This window comes from Metarhizium acridum (assembly GCF_019434415.1).
Source record: "Metarhizium acridum strain ARSEF 324 chromosome Unknown scaffold_13, whole genome shotgun sequence".
Classification (NCBI taxonomy): domain Eukaryota; kingdom Fungi; phylum Ascomycota; class Sordariomycetes; order Hypocreales; family Clavicipitaceae; genus Metarhizium; species Metarhizium acridum.
In genome coordinates, this window is record NW_027094016.1 from 987,190 (window position 1) to 1,002,465 (window position 15,276).

Genomic DNA, 15,276 nt, shown 5'->3' on the forward strand with positions numbered 1-15,276 from the left:
AATCTCGAAGTCACGTGGCCCTGGCGATTGTGTTTTTCCGGCCTACCTTTTTTTCGCCTTGCCAAGCCAAAGCTTCGACCAGGCTGAGAGAGAGATTGTGTGAGGCGTGCGGCAACTGCATCAAGCGGGAGACCGACGACGACAACATTGATTTGACATTGCCTCCCGCACCTCATCACCGCCCAACATGAAGCTCGTTCGGTAAGTGCACTTGAATCAGGCATCGAAACTGAGAGAATTTATGTCGTTTGTTTTGCTCCCAATCGGCCGCACGTGGATGCTGAATGTTTCGCGACCTAGGTTCTTGATGAAGTGCGCCAACGAGACGGTGACGATTGAGTTGAAAAATGGTACGATACACCCACCTCACCGCCAATATGCTTGGCCTCGCGAAACGAAAGCTTTCTGTCTAGGTCGAACAATGAGCAAAGAGCGCATAGCTGACCTCCCTCCTCACCCCTCTCAGGCACCATCGTCCACGGCACCATCTCTTCCGTCTCACCGCAGATGAACACCGCCCTGCGCACCGTCAAGATGACGCCCAGAGGCCAAGATCCCATCTCCCTCGACACAATGAACATTCGAGGCTCCACAATCCGATACTTCATTCTCCCCGACTCCTTGCCCCTCGATACCCTATTAATCGACGACGCACCCAAGCCCAAGAACAAGGCCCGCAAGGAGGCCGAGCGGGGTGGACGCGGCGGCCGTGGAGGCAGAGGAGGCCCTAGAGGACGAGGACGCGGACGCGGCCGTGGAAGGGGTTAGATGCTTCCGGACCAGGGGGAGATTGAAATTCGGACAAAGACGACTGTGCAAGCGTTTCCTGATGCCAGCGAATCCACCGACGGTACTGATGAGTGGCGGGGGATTGTTTCCAAATCCGTGCGGGGCGAGAAATTCGGCTTGAAGGCAGCAACGACCAACGGATCGCTGATGTATAGAAATGGCTAGGTGGGCAAAAAAAAAATGAATGACGGGGGTGGAATAGCGCAGTGGCATGGGGGAAGTCATTTCATCACGATCATGGTCGCACACTCGATGGTATTGGCGTTTGGGATGTTTGGTCACTACTACATGAAAACAGTTCAGACATGCCTTTATTTTGCATTGCCCCCCGCGTCATGTTTGCCTCTACGCTCTAGCTATGACAGACGTGCGCCCACCAGCCAGCCCTTTTTTTTGGGTGGGACAAAAAGTAGACCAGCAAGCGTGTACATGTCGCTCTCTCTCGCCCGTCCATCATGATATATCAAGGACCTCGCCTCAGTCCCATTAGCAACCCATCATCACGCTCCCCCCGAGCCCCAGCCACTCCAGCCGCAGTCAACCTCTCCATATCCTCAAAACACACAGCTTCTCCCACCCCGCCGTCTTGCCACTGCTCCCAACAACCTCAACCCTCCAGGACCCCTCCAGCTCGCCAATCCTCGTCGCCACCTCCTCGGGCCGGTTCTGCCTGCACAGCAACAGGTAGGCGCACCCCCTCGCCGACAAAACCCCCGGCAGCATCCCAACCAGCCTCTCCGTCGTCTCCATGCCGTCTCTGCCCCCCGCGTACGACAGGCTCAGCAGGTAGCCCTCGTCGTCCCAGCTCGGCTCGCCGCCGTCGTCCGCAAACGCCTCCGGCCGGACGGGCATCTCCGGCGTCGGCACGTACGGCGGGTTGAACACCAGCACGTCCACCTCGCGCGGCCTCAGCGCGCCCGCGAGGTCCCCCGTCCACGAGCCCAGGTACATGCCGTGCGAGCCGGCGTTGGCGGCGGCCGCCGTGAGGACGGTCTGCACGGTGGCCCGGCAGGCAAAGGCATTCATGTCGGCGCCGCAGGTGAGCAGGTGGCGGTGGCCGAAGAGCGTGCGCGCATGGGCGTTGAGGAAGGCGACGACGATGCCCGAGCCGGTGCCAATCTCGACGACCAAGGGCGCGGGGGACGAGGAGGGGAAGGCCGTCTGCAGAAAGGCCGTTTCCGAGGGGGAAGAGAGCGTGTCCAGGAGGAGGAAGGAGTCCTCGGCCGGTTCGTAGACGCGCGAATAGGGCACGTGGGATGTATCTGGGGTTGGAAGCATCCTGGGCGGTTGGTGCAGTTGGTGAGTGTTGGTAGATGGGGGGAGGGAAGGGGTCAATCGCGTTGTGGAAAAAGAGAGAATGAGATTCAATGAGCTGTAACTTGATTGGGTATGATATCCTGCTCGTAGAGCCAGACGTGTTTTTAAAAGTTGGCTTCTTCAGTGCACGACGAAACAACGCTGCATGTTGAAAACTTGGAGGGCCATCACCAACTCCCCCCTCCCCCAACCCCCACATCCCAACATACAAAAAGCCAACCCACCAGCATCTGGCACCTTTCACAGAACAACACACCTGCACCCTGTGACCTTCAAATCGACTCCCCAATCATCCTCGTCCGGCCCCGCGCCAATCTTCAAACCCCATCCCATACTTTCCACGACCCGTACCAAGTTCCGATCATACGGGATGCCCATCGTCTCATTACAGCGCGGACACGCCCTCGTGACCGTGTTGTAAAATCTCGGCCTCCCCTTGGTAGCTCCAGCACCGCACGCAAACGAAGGACAAGTTGAGAATCCCATGAAGGGGGCGCAGCCATTCGTGATGACGGCCCATGTGTGGAGGCAGGTTTTGTTATGGAAGTAGGTTACTGTGCACATTTTCGGTCCTCTAGACAAGATGATTTAGGGGATTGGTGTAGTCTAAGTTTTACGGTTTGGAGGAAGGAGAACACAAGTGCAAAAAGGTGTAAAAAGAAGAAAGGGAGAAGAGGAGAAAAAAGAAACAAGGGAAACTGCGGTTACATGCCCACAATTTCATTGACAGCTGGCAAATGCTATGGTAGTGAATCACCCAAAACGCCTCGCTAACATGGATGGAGGGACGTGCCTATTGTTGCCCAGCAAACGATGACTCCGTGGTAAATCCCTCGGTCGGCTCTCTCAAAGTACTTCCCTCTCCTAATTCTTCATCTTCTGAAGTATCAGTGATGACCTCATCGTCTACCGAAACCAATTTTGAAAGCAGCAGCTCCATTTTCTGCATCGACTTCTCCATAGACTCCAACCTAGCCTCCACGTTCATAGTATCTCCGTTGAACGAGCCCCTCATTTTATCCGGAAACATGGAGTCCCTACGCGATGGTTTCCGAACCTGAGGCACTACTCCCTCCACCGTCGCTTGTCTCGTAAATTGGCGTCGGATAAGGTGTTGTGTTAAATGGTCGTCCACCGCAATTTCTGGATGGGCATCTTCCGGGGGTGGAACCTGGAACACAGCGCGAAGATAGCGATGGGCAGAGAGCTGCCATTTTTGCCAGAACCATTTCTTCGCCCGCGGGTATATGGTGCGGTTTACGGCTTTAGATGTCCATGTGATTCGGCGCTCAGCTACAGCAATAATGAGGAGTAGAGGAAGGTTGACAAGGCGAACAGTGGCGACGTGTATCTTGTGAAACCACCGGGGGCTGACGACAAACTTGAGTGGTAGAAGGAAGAAAACCGCCAGGAGGTTGAAAGGAGGCTGGTATGCGAAGACAGCATCGGCTTTGACTCCTTCAAGGGTTAAGACAGCTCGGCGGAACTGAATTTCTGATGTTGCGTTGGCCGAAATATTACCGAAGGTGTTTGAGAGCATAGACACGAGAATCGTGAGAAAGAGTGTGTTGCCGAGAAATGCGAACGCCACCATTAGACTCGGGCCAAGGAGCCAGTGGAACTCAGTCTTGCCGAGTTAGTCATTCGATTTTGAAAGTTGTGGTGATTGGAGACTCACTGATCGCTGAATGCCGGTACCGTCCAGTCCAAAGCAAATATAAATCATCCACTTTGATATCGTTCTACATACACATTGAAAGTTAGCAATGAAACGTGATGCGATACGCACAAAAACTTACACAATAGGATGCGCTCCTTCGCCCAGCCACAAGAGACTGAGAAGAAACCCAAAAAAGCACCAGGCCGATAATGCAGTGAGGAAGAAAAAGTCTGCCATCATCGATCTTAAACACAGTAGGAGAAGGTTCTCAGAAAGTAGGGTGAAGGCTAATCGCGGTACCAACATGGGAGCCGCAAGCGCGAGTACATCAAAGGCTTGTTCTCCCGGTCCCAACCGGCCTACGCGCCAGCCATGTAGTCGAAGCATCACATAGACTGAGTAAATGCAAATGAACCCAACGTCCAAGAAAGACCACAGATTTTGGGTATAGACGCCCCTATAGTATAGACTTGTCAGCGAGCCGTATAGATGAAATTGCTATCCCAAACAAAGATTACACACACCATCCGTGCGCCAAAATGGTAGCAAACTGGTCCAAACCCCAGCCAAACGCATAGATATCAAAGGCGGCCTCCAGCACGGTAAGCTTGGTCCTCTCTCTTTCAAGCATAACGCCAAGGTACAAGGCGAGGAGAATGGCAAATTGTATCGATTCAAGGATATTTCGGTTCCGCGGCACAATTAGACGATACTGATTCAACAATGGCGAGTCCCGCGGGTCATACAAGGATATCGGCTTCAACTTGTAGTGATCCGGTATGATGTCCCAAAAGGTCGACGGAGTGTAGATGATGCGACCTTCGTAAATGGCGTTTATGATGCGGTGGCAGGAGCTTGAGCTGAGGAAGTGCTTGCTCTCGGTCAAGATGGCAACCTCAAGAGACGGCAGTGTGCGGTGATAGGTCCACGCCGTCTTGATCTCGGCCTCTTCTCGAATATGGTCGGGGGCGTTCTGAAACGGCTCAAACCCAGCGACAAGAACGTTGGCAAGCAGTAGAAGACCTTCGGGACCCTCGTGGTCTTCACCCAACCGCCGGAGAATCCGTGTAGCAATGAGCTCGCAAAGGGTGGCGCGCGTCCAATTCACATTGTGTCGTGTGCTGGAGTAAGACTCCTCCAGGAGGAATTGAGCCCGATTGACCAACAAGCAATAAACTGAAGAGAGGATTAGTCCTGGGGACACGTTTTCACTCACCACCCTGTGCTGTTTCCCTGGACCCAATCTTTTTTTTTTTTTTTTTTGGAGAAGAAAGAGGGAAGATTTGAAGAATGCAAACTTACTGATGGAAATATCATCCAACTCGTAAAACTTGTCCACCAGGGGCCTGATGACGGTGACGTTTATCCTCACATCCCTCAACTGCTCCAGACTCAGGTAATCCTCGACAACGCTGAGAATGTCTCTCCGAATTCGATGAATATTGGTATACACAGGTAAATGGCTATGTGGACTCGTCATACAGCTGTACATCTGTTCCCCCGCGTCATCATTCGCGCCATGGTAGTCGGAATCCAGGCTGCCCAGCAAAGGGCGGCGCTCTTCAACAGGCAGCGGCGGCAGGGTAATGTGCCGCTTGCGGTCCGGGGCCATGAAAAGACGAGCACGCACAGGTGTTGCAGATGCAATGTGTAACGGCGAGATTATGGTATTTGATGTTACCTACGAGGGCGGAGGGTTGGTGGGCATGGAAGCATGGAGGCGGCGCGGGCAGGCACGTGTGGACTAAAGGAGACAAAGCAGCATTGAAGCAGCTCAATTGAAGCCTGCATGTGGCCGGCCCATGGCAAGTCGGTCAGTGCGTCATCGCGCCGTTGGGCTGCAGCGATGCAACAACCAGGCTGCTTCCAGCGGTCAATGCTATTATGCAACCCTGTGCTTGCCTGCTTGGGGCCATGCGGGGAACACCAATAGAATGCTTCGCCACCCGGTGCCACCAGACCATTATGCATCGCGTGTCTCAGCTATGCTACAACACCAAAGTGCCAACGACCGGCCTCTCGTGCCCCAATTGTTGTCCGTGATTGTGCAAAAATGTCGTTACAGTGCTGCATAAAGAGATGTGTAGTAAGTGCACCGGACTGAGCAACCCTCGAGTCAGACAAGAGACCCGGGTCCACTGAAGCTAGATTAACAAGTCCGTCACATTCACATCCCGTAAGGCAACATCACCGAGGAAACCAAAAGGTCCGATAAGCTCAGCGCACACACAGCTTAGTACAGCCAAAGCCTGCCGGAGTCATCCAACCTCTTCATCACGTCACGTTCCAGTAATCTGACTTTCGGCATCATTTCACATGTACCCAAAACCACGGGTCAATAAACAGGTGCTTCCAACTCGTAAAACTCCGTGCCACATCATCTCATATACAACTCTCCGGGCTCTACAGCTTCGACCCAGCCTTGCCGTCGGCCTCCTGGATCAGCTCCCACGCAAACTCAGCCAGCGGCACCCTCGTAACGGCATGCTGCTTCGCCTTCTCACTGCTCGCCTGCCTCCTCGCGTACCTGGCCGCGATGCCCTGGCACACACCGGCCAGCTTGAAGATATTAAACGCCATGCCCCAGCTCATGTCAGGCTGCGGGTTGTACCCCGTGATGGCGGTATACCACCGCAGCAGCTGCGCCTCGGTCGGCAGACCCGGCGTGCGGCCGGGCAAAAAGCCCTGTGCTGACTCTGGCGCGGCCCCCGCGTGGCGAGCCGTGTAGAACTGCATGAGCAGGTTGCACACGTCGGAGAGCGGGTGGCCGACGGTGGACATTTCCCAGCTATTTCAGCCTATTAGTACAGACGTGAGTATGAGAAGGGATACCTCCCCCCCCAAAGAGAAGAAAAGACGTACTCCAAGATTCCAATCACCCTCGGCTCCGTCTTGTGAAAGATCAAGTTATCAATCTTATAATCCCCATGCACCAGCGTCGTCCGATCAGCCGGCTGCCGCTGCTCGTCCATGAAGAAGCCAACCGTCTCCTCGAACCACGGCAGCCGGCCGACCTTCTCGCCCGTTTCCACATCCTCAATTGCCTCCTGCGCCATGCAAATCGTGCTCCACGTCTGGATCTGGCGGTTGTAAAAGCCGCTCGGCTTCCCGAACTGGCCCAGCCCAACCTTGTGGTAGTCGACGGCGTGGAAGCGCGCCAGCGTCTCAATCGCGTTCCTCCACATGTCGGTCCTCTCCTGCGGGCTCACGTCGGGCAGCGTAAAATCCTGGATGATGCGGCCGTCCAGAAACTCCATGATGTAGAAGGGCGTGCCGATGATGGAGTCGTCCTCGCAGAGGCAGTAGGTCTTGGGGACGGCGACGTCGGTGCTTTCCAGGGCATGCATGATGCGGTACTCGCGCTCGACTTTGTGGGCGGTCTTGGAGACGAGTTTGCCGGGGGGCTTTTTGCGCATGACAAACTTGCGCCCGTCGGCGGCCGTGATTTGGTACGTTGGGTTGGATTGACCAAAGCCGAACTGTTGATTTCGCGTTAGCAGGTGAGGAAGAAGCGGGAGGGGAGGACGTTGTAGAGTGTCGTAGATACCTGCTTCAGGTCAATCGGCAGCTTAATCTCGGGCACATTTTCGCCCAGAAACTTGCTGAAGGCAACCTCATCGATGGGCTGACGAACCCTGCCCGCCATTGCGAATCGTCACGGTCCACGGCGTGCGTGACCCAAGCTGAATATTCAAGGCTTTTAGACGTAACTCGAGCTACCCTCCGGCACCACCAGCACCAATTGCGTCACCGGAAGGGGATGTATGTGTACTCGAGGTTACCAGCAAATCAATTCGCAGACGGCGCCACGAAAAAAAAAAAGTCCCTAAAGTAATTGAATAAACAAAATGAATGTCCCCAAACAATCTAAAAGCCGAAGCAGTTGCGAAATAACAACTCGCCTGACGTTGGAATTTGGAAGGAGGGCGATCTTGTAAGTACTCGCAGTCTCGAACAAGATGCCGAGGTTCCTGGGGTAAATACCTTGAAGGCCTCGGTATCCACCAGCCGAAAGACCAAAAAGTGACACCAACCGATCTCTTCCCGCGGCTGCCCGCCAAATCGGATCCAGCAACCTCGAACCCAGGTCGCCGAGTGAAGGCATCGACCAGTCGATGGCTTTGTCTCTCCGCCTCCATCCCCTTGTTTGACGGGTTGACGGGCTGACCGGGCCAGGATGGGGGCCATGACGGAGGGCCATCCATCCCATCCTATCCGCCTTGATTCTATTTGCTGCCACCGGGTGTCGACACCCAAACACCCCTTTGGTCGAATTCTCACACCTCATTTTGGTTGGCCAATTGTTCTCGTCGCTCCCCAAATTATACTCGTGGCACTACATGTCGCTCAATGCAACATGCATCCATCTACCGCCGAATGCCTGCATACACACAGACACGATTCGTTGAATTGTTTAATCATACGCAGCAAGCGTCGTCACAAGCCACCTCGTAATATAAAAAAATACCAAGAAATCAATTTACAGCAACTGATATCACGGTAATATCCGGTGACGGACTACCCTAGTTGAATCTATATCCATCACATCGCCCAAAAAAAGGGGTTCCCCCCCCCCCCCCCTTTTTTTCTTCTTCCGGGAACGTGTCCTGACATCATTTTCTCTTTCCAGCTTGCTCGGCATGTCTCTTGTTTTTGTGTTGTTTTGGAAACCATATTTTGTACCTTTTGGAGGGGAGGGAGGGGGGAACGCTTTTTACATCTTTTTCCTCTTCCTCCCTCGTAGAATTCCAATCCTGGTTGCCCATTCCAAGTTACCAGTGCTTGCTGGCCATTAGCCAGCCGTAATGCACACCAGCCATGCTCCTCGTAGACGCTTTGCCAATCCAGCGGCAAAAAAAAAAGGTGGGCATCCTTGGAAAAAAAAAATAAAAACAGAAAGAGAACACTTCTCAGTGTAAAGAACAAGAAATGGTTAACAATATAGTGAAGATAGAGAAAAAGTTGAGGTAGATAGAGAGAAGGACAGAAAAGGAGAGCCAGAGAGACAATGAGAGACAATAAAGAATGAGAGACACGGGGAACAAGGGTATCCATCGTTTCGATTCATCCATGCATTCTGACCATCCCGTAATCCCAAGTTTCCGCCCATCCCTTCCACGATGAGCATCGGTATGCTGTTGCCAGTCCATGTGTGTAATTAAAGCAAATCCAGCCTTTCGCCACCAGTTGTTCCAAGTCTTGGTGTCCCGCCAACTCTTAAGTTACACAGAGGTCACAAACAGGATATCCCAAATCAGATATCCTTTCCACGGGCATTGCTATCTGCGGCCCTGCCAAACACCCAGTTCCCACACAGAAAAAGGGGGGACGGGGCAAGCAAACTAAGAAAATAAAGAGCTGCTCAAAATACCCGAAATTATAGTAGAAGAAAAAGAGGACGGTGCAACAGATACTTCTGCCATCATGACGTCGTGAAATATATAGGCTGCTAAACAATTGCCGGTCCTCCTCCCGCGTTGCCAAAACACATCCGGTATCTCAGCTATCATCCTCTGCTGCGTCTTCTTCTAAATTTTGCGTGTCTGTCTTGGATTTCTTGTTGGGCGATCGGGCCTCGGCTTCAGACTTGCGCTTGCTTCCCACAGACTCTGTCGGCTTGTCGCCGGCATTGTCGCTACCTTCGACCTTGCCTCCGTCTTCTCCTTTCGCTTCTCTCTCCATGGCAGCAACCTCTTCAGCAGTCAAGAAGCGGCCGCCGGGGCCACGAGGCCGTCGCATAGCATGGTTGTGACGTGATTCATGAAGGTACGGCTTGCGGCCCTTGGATGTGAGTCGTAGTTGCTCCTCTAGTCGCTGGCGGGCAACTCTGCGCTTCAAAATACGGTGGAACTGTTTCGCGTTGACGTAGAGAGGAGACTCTTCAGCACCGCCAGCAGGCATTTCAGGCGATTGAGGGTGTGGCATCGCTTGCCCAGGCGGTATTTGGGGCGGCGCAACTGGTCTTCCTGCGGCGTGGTTCATCATGCCCTGGGCATTGGGCATACCTGGACTTGTAACTTGGCTCATCCTTCGAGGCATTTGCGACATGTTATTCATTCTTGGTGATTGGCGGCTGTCCTTCTTGGAGCCATCCGCCATTCTTGGTGAGGTTTGAGGCATACTGGGATCCGAGTGCATGTAGGGGTAATTTGAGCCGGAGGCGGCGGCTGTGGCAGCCATTGCGGCGGCCTGAATACCGGGCATGCCATATGGAACTTGTTGCATGCCTTGCTGCGGCACGCCGTACTGTGGTTGATACATGTTTGGTGTTTTAAGTGCTCAACGGTTGAACAGGCGTCAACTGGGTAACGGAGCCCACCAGAGGACGTTTGATGAGAATGACGCGAGCGTGTGTGTGGGGGAACGAATTAGAAAAGGAGGGCCCTCAAGCAGCACTTAAGGACAGGACAGCCAAGCAAAGAGGGTTCGAGAGCAGATAACGAATAGTCGCGACGGGTCGACGCTGTGGCGAGTATAGCTGCTTAAAATGCACAGCCTTGCTTGGGTCTGAATTGGGCACGGTTACTCCCCGGCAAGGACCTTCGTCACTTGGATAAGGCAGGCAGTCAGTCGCAAGCAAAACCGCTGGCTGTACAGGCACCCAAGGCTCCGGTAGAGGGTGTGTGAGCTGGCAAGACGACGTAGTGCCAAACCGAAAATTAAATTCAGGGCGATGGTGGCCTCCAAGGGTCAGCCAGAGGCGCCTGCAGATTGACGTCGTAGTCAAGGGAAAGCGGCCTGAAATAAAGCCACAGTTCGACTTTTAAAATTGTTGCCCTCAAAGGCGGGAGAGGCGCGGGCTGCTGCAAGATAGATGAGCAAACCCGTCTGCTTGAGGATGAGCCGCAGGAGCCCAGAAGAAGACGAGAATCTGTCCAACCACCGCCGTTAGCTACGCTGTATACAGGCAAAACGAAAAGCAAGTACAAGAACAAAAAGACGCCCCAAGGATGTTGTAAGTGAATTTTCGGTATGAACAAGAGCTGGGGGAGAGCAGACAGAGTGTTGTTAGCCAAGCTTGGGTGGCCACACTTGTGATGCGTTGGCAGCCCCCTCATGCAAGCCAGGGACAGACTGCACTACCCAGGTACACCGAGCCCAACTGCGCCGACAACCAGACTGCAATGCAGTCATAGCGGTCATCGCAGGACCTCCGGGATGCCAGGCGAGCAACTGATTGCCACAAAAGGATCAGAAGCCATGACGAGGGCCGAGGGTTGTGGTCGCATAGATGGGCATGTCACGAGCAAGACTCCCTTCAATACCCCGAGGGCTGGATTGCTCGTGCGGCACCACAGCAGCTCACCATCAGTGGCCGTGAAGATAAGATGCGATGCCCTCGGCGCAAAAACCATCAGGCTGATGCGAGAAACACGCCACGCGCTATCTTGCTGGTAGTCTTCATATTGTTGGCCGAGCTGTAACTTGACTCATCCCATCTTGACAGTGTTTGGGAGGGGGTTTCTTTCTGGGTGGTGGTGTGAACGCAGGCAATGCTTCTTGTTTTAGTTTGTAAAGACCTGTAGGTACCTTGCACAAGAGCTGCCTCCGAGGTAGCATGGCAGGAAGAAGACCCAAGGTGATGTGTGAGTTGAGCGCTTGCTCGTCTCAACTTTACTGCTCGTGGGATGCAATCGCTGCTACGGCAAATGCTAGTGAGGCTGGACGCGTCCGTAACAACGCGGGCAACAAGCGATGGTACAGGCGCATGGCGAGTGTACCAGTCGACAAGGCTCTCGCAGCCTCGGATTCGAAGACGGCAATATGATGTATGCGAGCGCACAAAATGCGAGGTATTGCGCGAGTGAGGGGCGAAATATGTGTAGACAGAAATCAAGTAAAAGCGGCAAAAGGAAAGGAAAAGGAAAAAGCAGGAAAAGCACATGGGCAAAGAAGCGCGCAGTCAGGTATACGGCGACATGGGCAAACGAACGGGCGGGCAGGATATCAAGACCAAGAACAACGCAAGGATTGACGCTAATAGAATGGCGCCAACGGTTGATAGGTGGTTCTGTTGAAATGATAATGAGGAAGCTTCGCAACTGCGCATACCTTGTTTCCCGTGTGACACAAGCCGTGTCCTATTGCAATGGCGCGACGGAGCTCAATGACGGAGCTCGATTGAGACGCGACGAAGCTCTTTGCGCTCTGATTGATAGCGACTCAAATAAAGACAGTCAAAACGCGCAGCGATGCGCAGTCACCTGATGGCAAAAGCGGCCAATGAAGAGGGCGAAAAGGATGATGGCGACGATGATAGGCCTTTTGCGATCACGAAGCTGCGATGAGGTCGAATGGGCGACGCGCAAAAATCGGGAGCTGATTTGCTGAGGAGAAGGGAGTGGGCGGTTTTTGGGACAGAGCTCGACGACGTCGAGTGGTGGAGAGCTGGAAGAAGAGGAGCCGGGTTCCCAATTTCCCAGGTCCCAACGTTTCCAGTTCTTAGTTCGAGAGTCTATTGGAGAGGTGCCGCCCGGTTTCCGGTAACAAGGCTGCCGATGTCCGAGGAGGCGGGGAGCAATAACTAGTATGTACGTACATACACACACCACGCCGCCCTGGTGGAGATGGCCGATGCAGACAAACAGCCCGGTCAAGGCACACCACCAAGTAGAGAATAGAATAGAATGGAGTAATATAAAATAAAATAATAATAAGGGGTTGAGGTGCACAACCGGTGCGGGATGCAAATGGGGCGGGCGGCGACGCGGCGCAGTCCTGAGAAGAGGAAATTTGAAAATTGTACTTGCCGCAGAGTGAATGCGAGTGCGCAGTGCGTGTAGCCAGCGCTGTCAAGTACTCTGTACGTCAAAGCCGGTGTCTGCTTGTGCCAGTAAGCCAGAAACCACCTACCTTAAAGTAGGCAGGTGCCTCGTAAGTCTGACTGTTGAGGCTCAGAACCTGGACCTGGTGCCGGCGCTGCACCTCCCAAACCTGCGGCTCGACTGGGCTGAAGAGGCGCAAGTGTTCTGGTGCCAGGGCTCGATGCTGCGCGAACCTGCTACCGCTTATTCCCAGCACGGCGCTAGCGATGAAGAGAGGCGCGAGGCGGTTAGTCGTCGATGGCTCTCACACAGGCGCCGGGTTGGTCTGAGCCGGTTGCAATGACAGGCTAAATGGCCGCCGACGAACGGTTTAGTTGGCGCAAACTGGCTCGAGCTTTACTCTCTATTTCCCTTTTGTCTCGCGCAGACTCGCTCTGACTGGACGTTGGGGCGCGCGCAAGAGACGGGCGGCGAGCGGGCATGCGGATCGTGGGCCTTGATAGAATAGAGGTACCAAGTATTACGGGGTACCGAACACCTCGACAGATAGTCGAGTTGCTGTGAATGGCTGGAGCGTCCAGGACAAAGTCCACACTCTCTGGTGCTCCGGTCGGCGATGGTGAGTCTGGTTGTGCCACAGAGAAAGGGAAGGGGGGGCCAGACGCGTTAGGATGTCAAGGTCTTGCTTGTCTGGTGTGTCAACTGGTCTTTTGTCCTTTGGTGCGACCTCAACAGCGGTGGCCGTTGAGTGGACGATGAAAGAGCCGTTGGGTGGGATTGATTGGCTGTTGTGTGAGAGGGAATTGAATGGCTGGCTGTCAAAGAGAGGACGATAGGGAAAATGCGAGAATGTGATTTGATTTGATTGCAGAGGCGGGGGCCCTGACCTCTTTTAACACTTGTTACTGGCTGATTCAGCGGGTCAGTGGGCCCCGTACGCAAGACCCACTTGACCAGTAGCTGGCTGCGCGACTTTACTGTTGATTTGCTAAGAGATGACGTGATGCACGGACCACTTTCCTCGCGAACATGACCGAGAGCTTTTTGCCATAGTATTATGCGAGGAGCGTAAGGTTTTGGGTCTCAGTCTAGTACGGAGTACTTCGTAGTCACGGTTCCCACTGCGGGACATGGCCAGCTTGCTGCTCGTCTTTTTTTTTCTCACTGCCCGACTCAAAGCATTAAAAAGGCTGTTTGATGGTCCATCACCCTTCGTCCCTCCTCACGTTCAATAGTGTTGCGTGTCCCGGGCCACCCTGGCGCATGGTCCATTGGTCCAGACTGTGCTGAAGACTCCCATGTCACAGCTGCCATTACCATCCAAGTTCTTCGAACGACGAGCTGCCCCACATGTCTGCGAGCGGTGGCTAAGATACTTTGATGGGCCGGGCTTCCCACCCACGCTTCTTGGCTCCCACTCCCGCACTTTGGACAAGCAACGAGGTGACAAGGTTGCTCAAACGCAGCACAGTAGCACTTCCGTAGCTCCCATGCGTACCATGTTCTCGCCATGCTCCGCTCTTCGCACAATATGGACCCGCTCCACGAGGATAGGTGGTACGAGACCATGAGAACTGAGGTATGAGATGGGTCACCCCCTGTTCAAGGTGCTTTGCGTACCTACGGGGCACCCTAAGGTATGTATGTACCTACCTAGGTACTTAAGTAGGTAGGTAAGGTCTCGGGAGGCAAGAGGATGCAGAGGGCACTTTCCAGCGCAATCAAATTGCTCGCACTCTTTTTGGTTCTTTGTCTTATTTTATTTTTTATTTATTTATTTATTTTTATTTCTTATTTTCATTGTTTTTTTTTTTTTTTTCACACAAGCGACAGGGAGGATCAGTCGTGTCTTCGATATGCTCTGCTCTGCATCGTTCGAGTTTGCCGTCCAAGGAGCCCTCATCATCCCGTCAGTAGCAGCCAGCAATCGTGACTCATCAACCACCACAGCCACGGGGCCATCCACCAGCCCTCTACAAATCCGGCGTAGGCCACAAGTACTCCATCCATCCTAATTGCCGTGGTTACTCGACATGGTCCTCAATAATACCAGAGGGAATTGACGGCCCTAGAACTCCGAAGGTATTGCGCTGTCGGGCAGCTCATTGGCCCCACCATACACAAGGCCCGCCTCTGTCTCAAACCTTTTTGTCTCTCACAGCCGCACGCTCTCTTCGTTCACATCCCGCACTTCGCCGCCCGTGACAAAAGTACATTTCTTCTGCTGGCTCTCTCGTTCGTTGTACTCCGTACGAGCGACTTTTAATTGATTATGCGGCGTATTTTGAGACGTTGTATTCGTGACGTCTACCGCACCTAGTAGGTAATCAATCAGTGTACGGGCCACGGTCAATGTCTGGGGATAGAGATGGATGCAGTATTGTACTGAGTACGCAGTACTCGCAAGCTTTTGTCCGTCATCCACCCACCTCCTCACCATGATCCTTTGATCCAGCCCCCAACTTTTGGACACACTGAGGTCTTGTACTACTCCGTTAGTCGGAGTACTCGGTATGCTTCAGGTATTTGCACCCCCACTTCTTTGGCTTGCAAAGAGGGTCGTGGAAACATGTTCGTTTGCAATTTTCCCCGTTCACCGCAGTCACCCTGCAAGAACAATGAATAGGTTGTTTCTATTGTGGCTGACTCTTGATGTGTCGCTGAGCTGGCATCAGCATAATACGACATTAGACCAAGACAGGCGCACACAGGCTGAGTTTGGCCCGTTGGTCAGAAAATTCGCAG

The 15,276-nt window shown here is 53.5% G+C and overlaps 7 protein-coding genes across 9 annotated transcripts; 3 read left to right on the forward strand and 4 right to left on the reverse strand.

Moving 5' to 3' along the window:
* Positions 1-187: 187 nt before the first annotated feature.
* Positions 188-768, forward strand: smd1 (Sm snRNP core protein Smd1; the record flags this gene model as incomplete). The annotated part of the gene is made up of 3 exons (XM_007816288.1): positions 188-201; positions 301-350; positions 467-768. The coding sequence occupies 3 exons, from the start codon at positions 188-190 to the stop codon at positions 766-768; spliced, it is 366 nt and encodes a 121-aa protein (XP_007814479.1).
* A 352-nt stretch (positions 769-1,120) lies between these two features.
* Positions 1,121-2,287, reverse strand: MTQ2 (S-adenosylmethionine-dependent methyltransferase). Its single transcript, XM_066117452.1, has one exon. It carries the CDS (start codon positions 2,065-2,067, stop codon positions 1,327-1,329), a length of 741 nt encoding a protein of 246 aa, XP_065977238.1. The 5' UTR covers positions 2,068-2,287; the 3' UTR covers positions 1,121-1,326.
* Positions 2,288-2,817: 530 nt separating this feature from the next.
* On the reverse strand, positions 2,818-5,495 carry J3458_002890 (uncharacterized protein). Its single transcript, XM_066117453.1, has 5 exons — positions 5,069-5,495; positions 4,291-4,942; positions 3,906-4,223; positions 3,785-3,848; positions 2,818-3,733 (listed from the first exon to the last, which is right to left on the reverse strand). The coding sequence occupies exons 1-5, from the start codon at positions 5,376-5,378 to the stop codon at positions 2,900-2,902; spliced, it is 2,178 nt and encodes a 725-aa protein (XP_065977239.1). The 5' UTR covers positions 5,379-5,495; the 3' UTR covers positions 2,818-2,899.
* A 328-nt stretch (positions 5,496-5,823) lies between these two features.
* On the reverse strand, positions 5,824-7,722 carry J3458_002891 (uncharacterized protein). 3 transcript variants are annotated; one of them, XM_066117455.1, is made up of 3 exons: positions 7,314-7,722; positions 6,629-7,245; positions 5,824-6,554 (listed from the first exon to the last, which is right to left on the reverse strand). In XM_066117455.1, the coding sequence occupies exons 1-3, from the start codon at positions 7,410-7,412 to the stop codon at positions 6,170-6,172; spliced, it is 1,101 nt and encodes a 366-aa protein (XP_065977241.1). In that variant the 5' UTR covers positions 7,413-7,722; the 3' UTR covers positions 5,824-6,169. The 3 variants fall into 3 exon arrangements, with proteins under 3 accessions (XP_065977241.1, XP_065977242.1, XP_065977240.1); XM_066117456.1 differs by having other exon boundaries at positions 5,824-7,245; XM_066117454.1 differs by having other exon boundaries at positions 5,895-6,554; positions 6,629-7,499.
* Positions 7,723-7,838: 116 nt separating this feature from the next.
* On the forward strand, positions 7,839-10,448 carry J3458_002892 (uncharacterized protein). The gene has a single exon (XM_066117457.1). It carries the CDS (start codon positions 7,944-7,946, stop codon positions 8,268-8,270), a length of 327 nt encoding a protein of 108 aa, XP_065977243.1. The 5' UTR covers positions 7,839-7,943; the 3' UTR covers positions 8,271-10,448.
* On the reverse strand, positions 9,266-10,027 carry HAP2 (Transcriptional activator; the record flags this gene model as incomplete). Its single annotated transcript, XM_007816290.1, has 1 exon — positions 9,266-10,027. One exon carries the CDS (start codon positions 10,025-10,027, stop codon positions 9,266-9,268), a length of 762 nt encoding a protein of 253 aa, XP_007814481.1.
* Positions 10,449-13,374, forward strand: J3458_002894 (uncharacterized protein). The gene has a single exon (XM_066117458.1). It carries the CDS (start codon positions 11,462-11,464, stop codon positions 11,972-11,974), a length of 513 nt encoding a protein of 170 aa, XP_065977244.1. The 5' UTR covers positions 10,449-11,461; the 3' UTR covers positions 11,975-13,374.
* Positions 13,375-15,276: the final 1,902 nt, after the last annotated feature.

Excerpts from the sequence above, each read along its gene's own strand:
- J3458_002892 (XM_066117457.1), top strand. The coding sequence starts at position 7,944 with ATGGGGGCCATGACGGAGGGCCATCCATCCCATCCTATCCGCCTTGAT.
- J3458_002894 (XM_066117458.1), top strand. The coding sequence starts at position 11,462 with ATGGTACAGGCGCATGGCGAGTGTACCAGTCGACAAGGCTCTCGCAGC.
- MTQ2 (XM_066117452.1), bottom strand. The coding sequence starts at position 2,067 with ATGCTTCCAACCCCAGATACATCCCACGTGCCCTATTCGCGCGTCTAC.
- J3458_002891 (XM_066117455.1), bottom strand. The coding sequence starts at position 7,412 with ATGGCGGGCAGGGTTCGTCAGCCCATCGATGAGGTTGCCTTCAGCAAG. Across the intron at positions 7,246-7,313 it reads TGCCGATTGACCTGAAGCAG|TTCGGCTTTGGTCAATCCAA; the intron begins GTATCTACGACA and ends CGAAATCAACAG. Across the intron at positions 6,555-6,628 it reads AGGGTGATTGGAATCTTGGA|CTGGGAAATGTCCACCGTCG; the intron begins GTACGTCTTTTC and ends AGGCTGAAATAG.
- J3458_002890 (XM_066117453.1), bottom strand. The coding sequence starts at position 5,378 with ATGGCCCCGGACCGCAAGCGGCACATTACCCTGCCGCCGCTGCCTGTT. Across the intron at positions 4,224-4,290 it reads ACCATTTTGGCGCACGGATG|GGGCGTCTATACCCAAAATC; the intron begins GTGTGTGTAATC and ends TCTATACTATAG. Across the intron at positions 3,734-3,784 it reads GTACCGGCATTCAGCGATCA|ACTGAGTTCCACTGGCTCCT; the intron begins GTGAGTCTCCAA and ends TAACTCGGCAAG.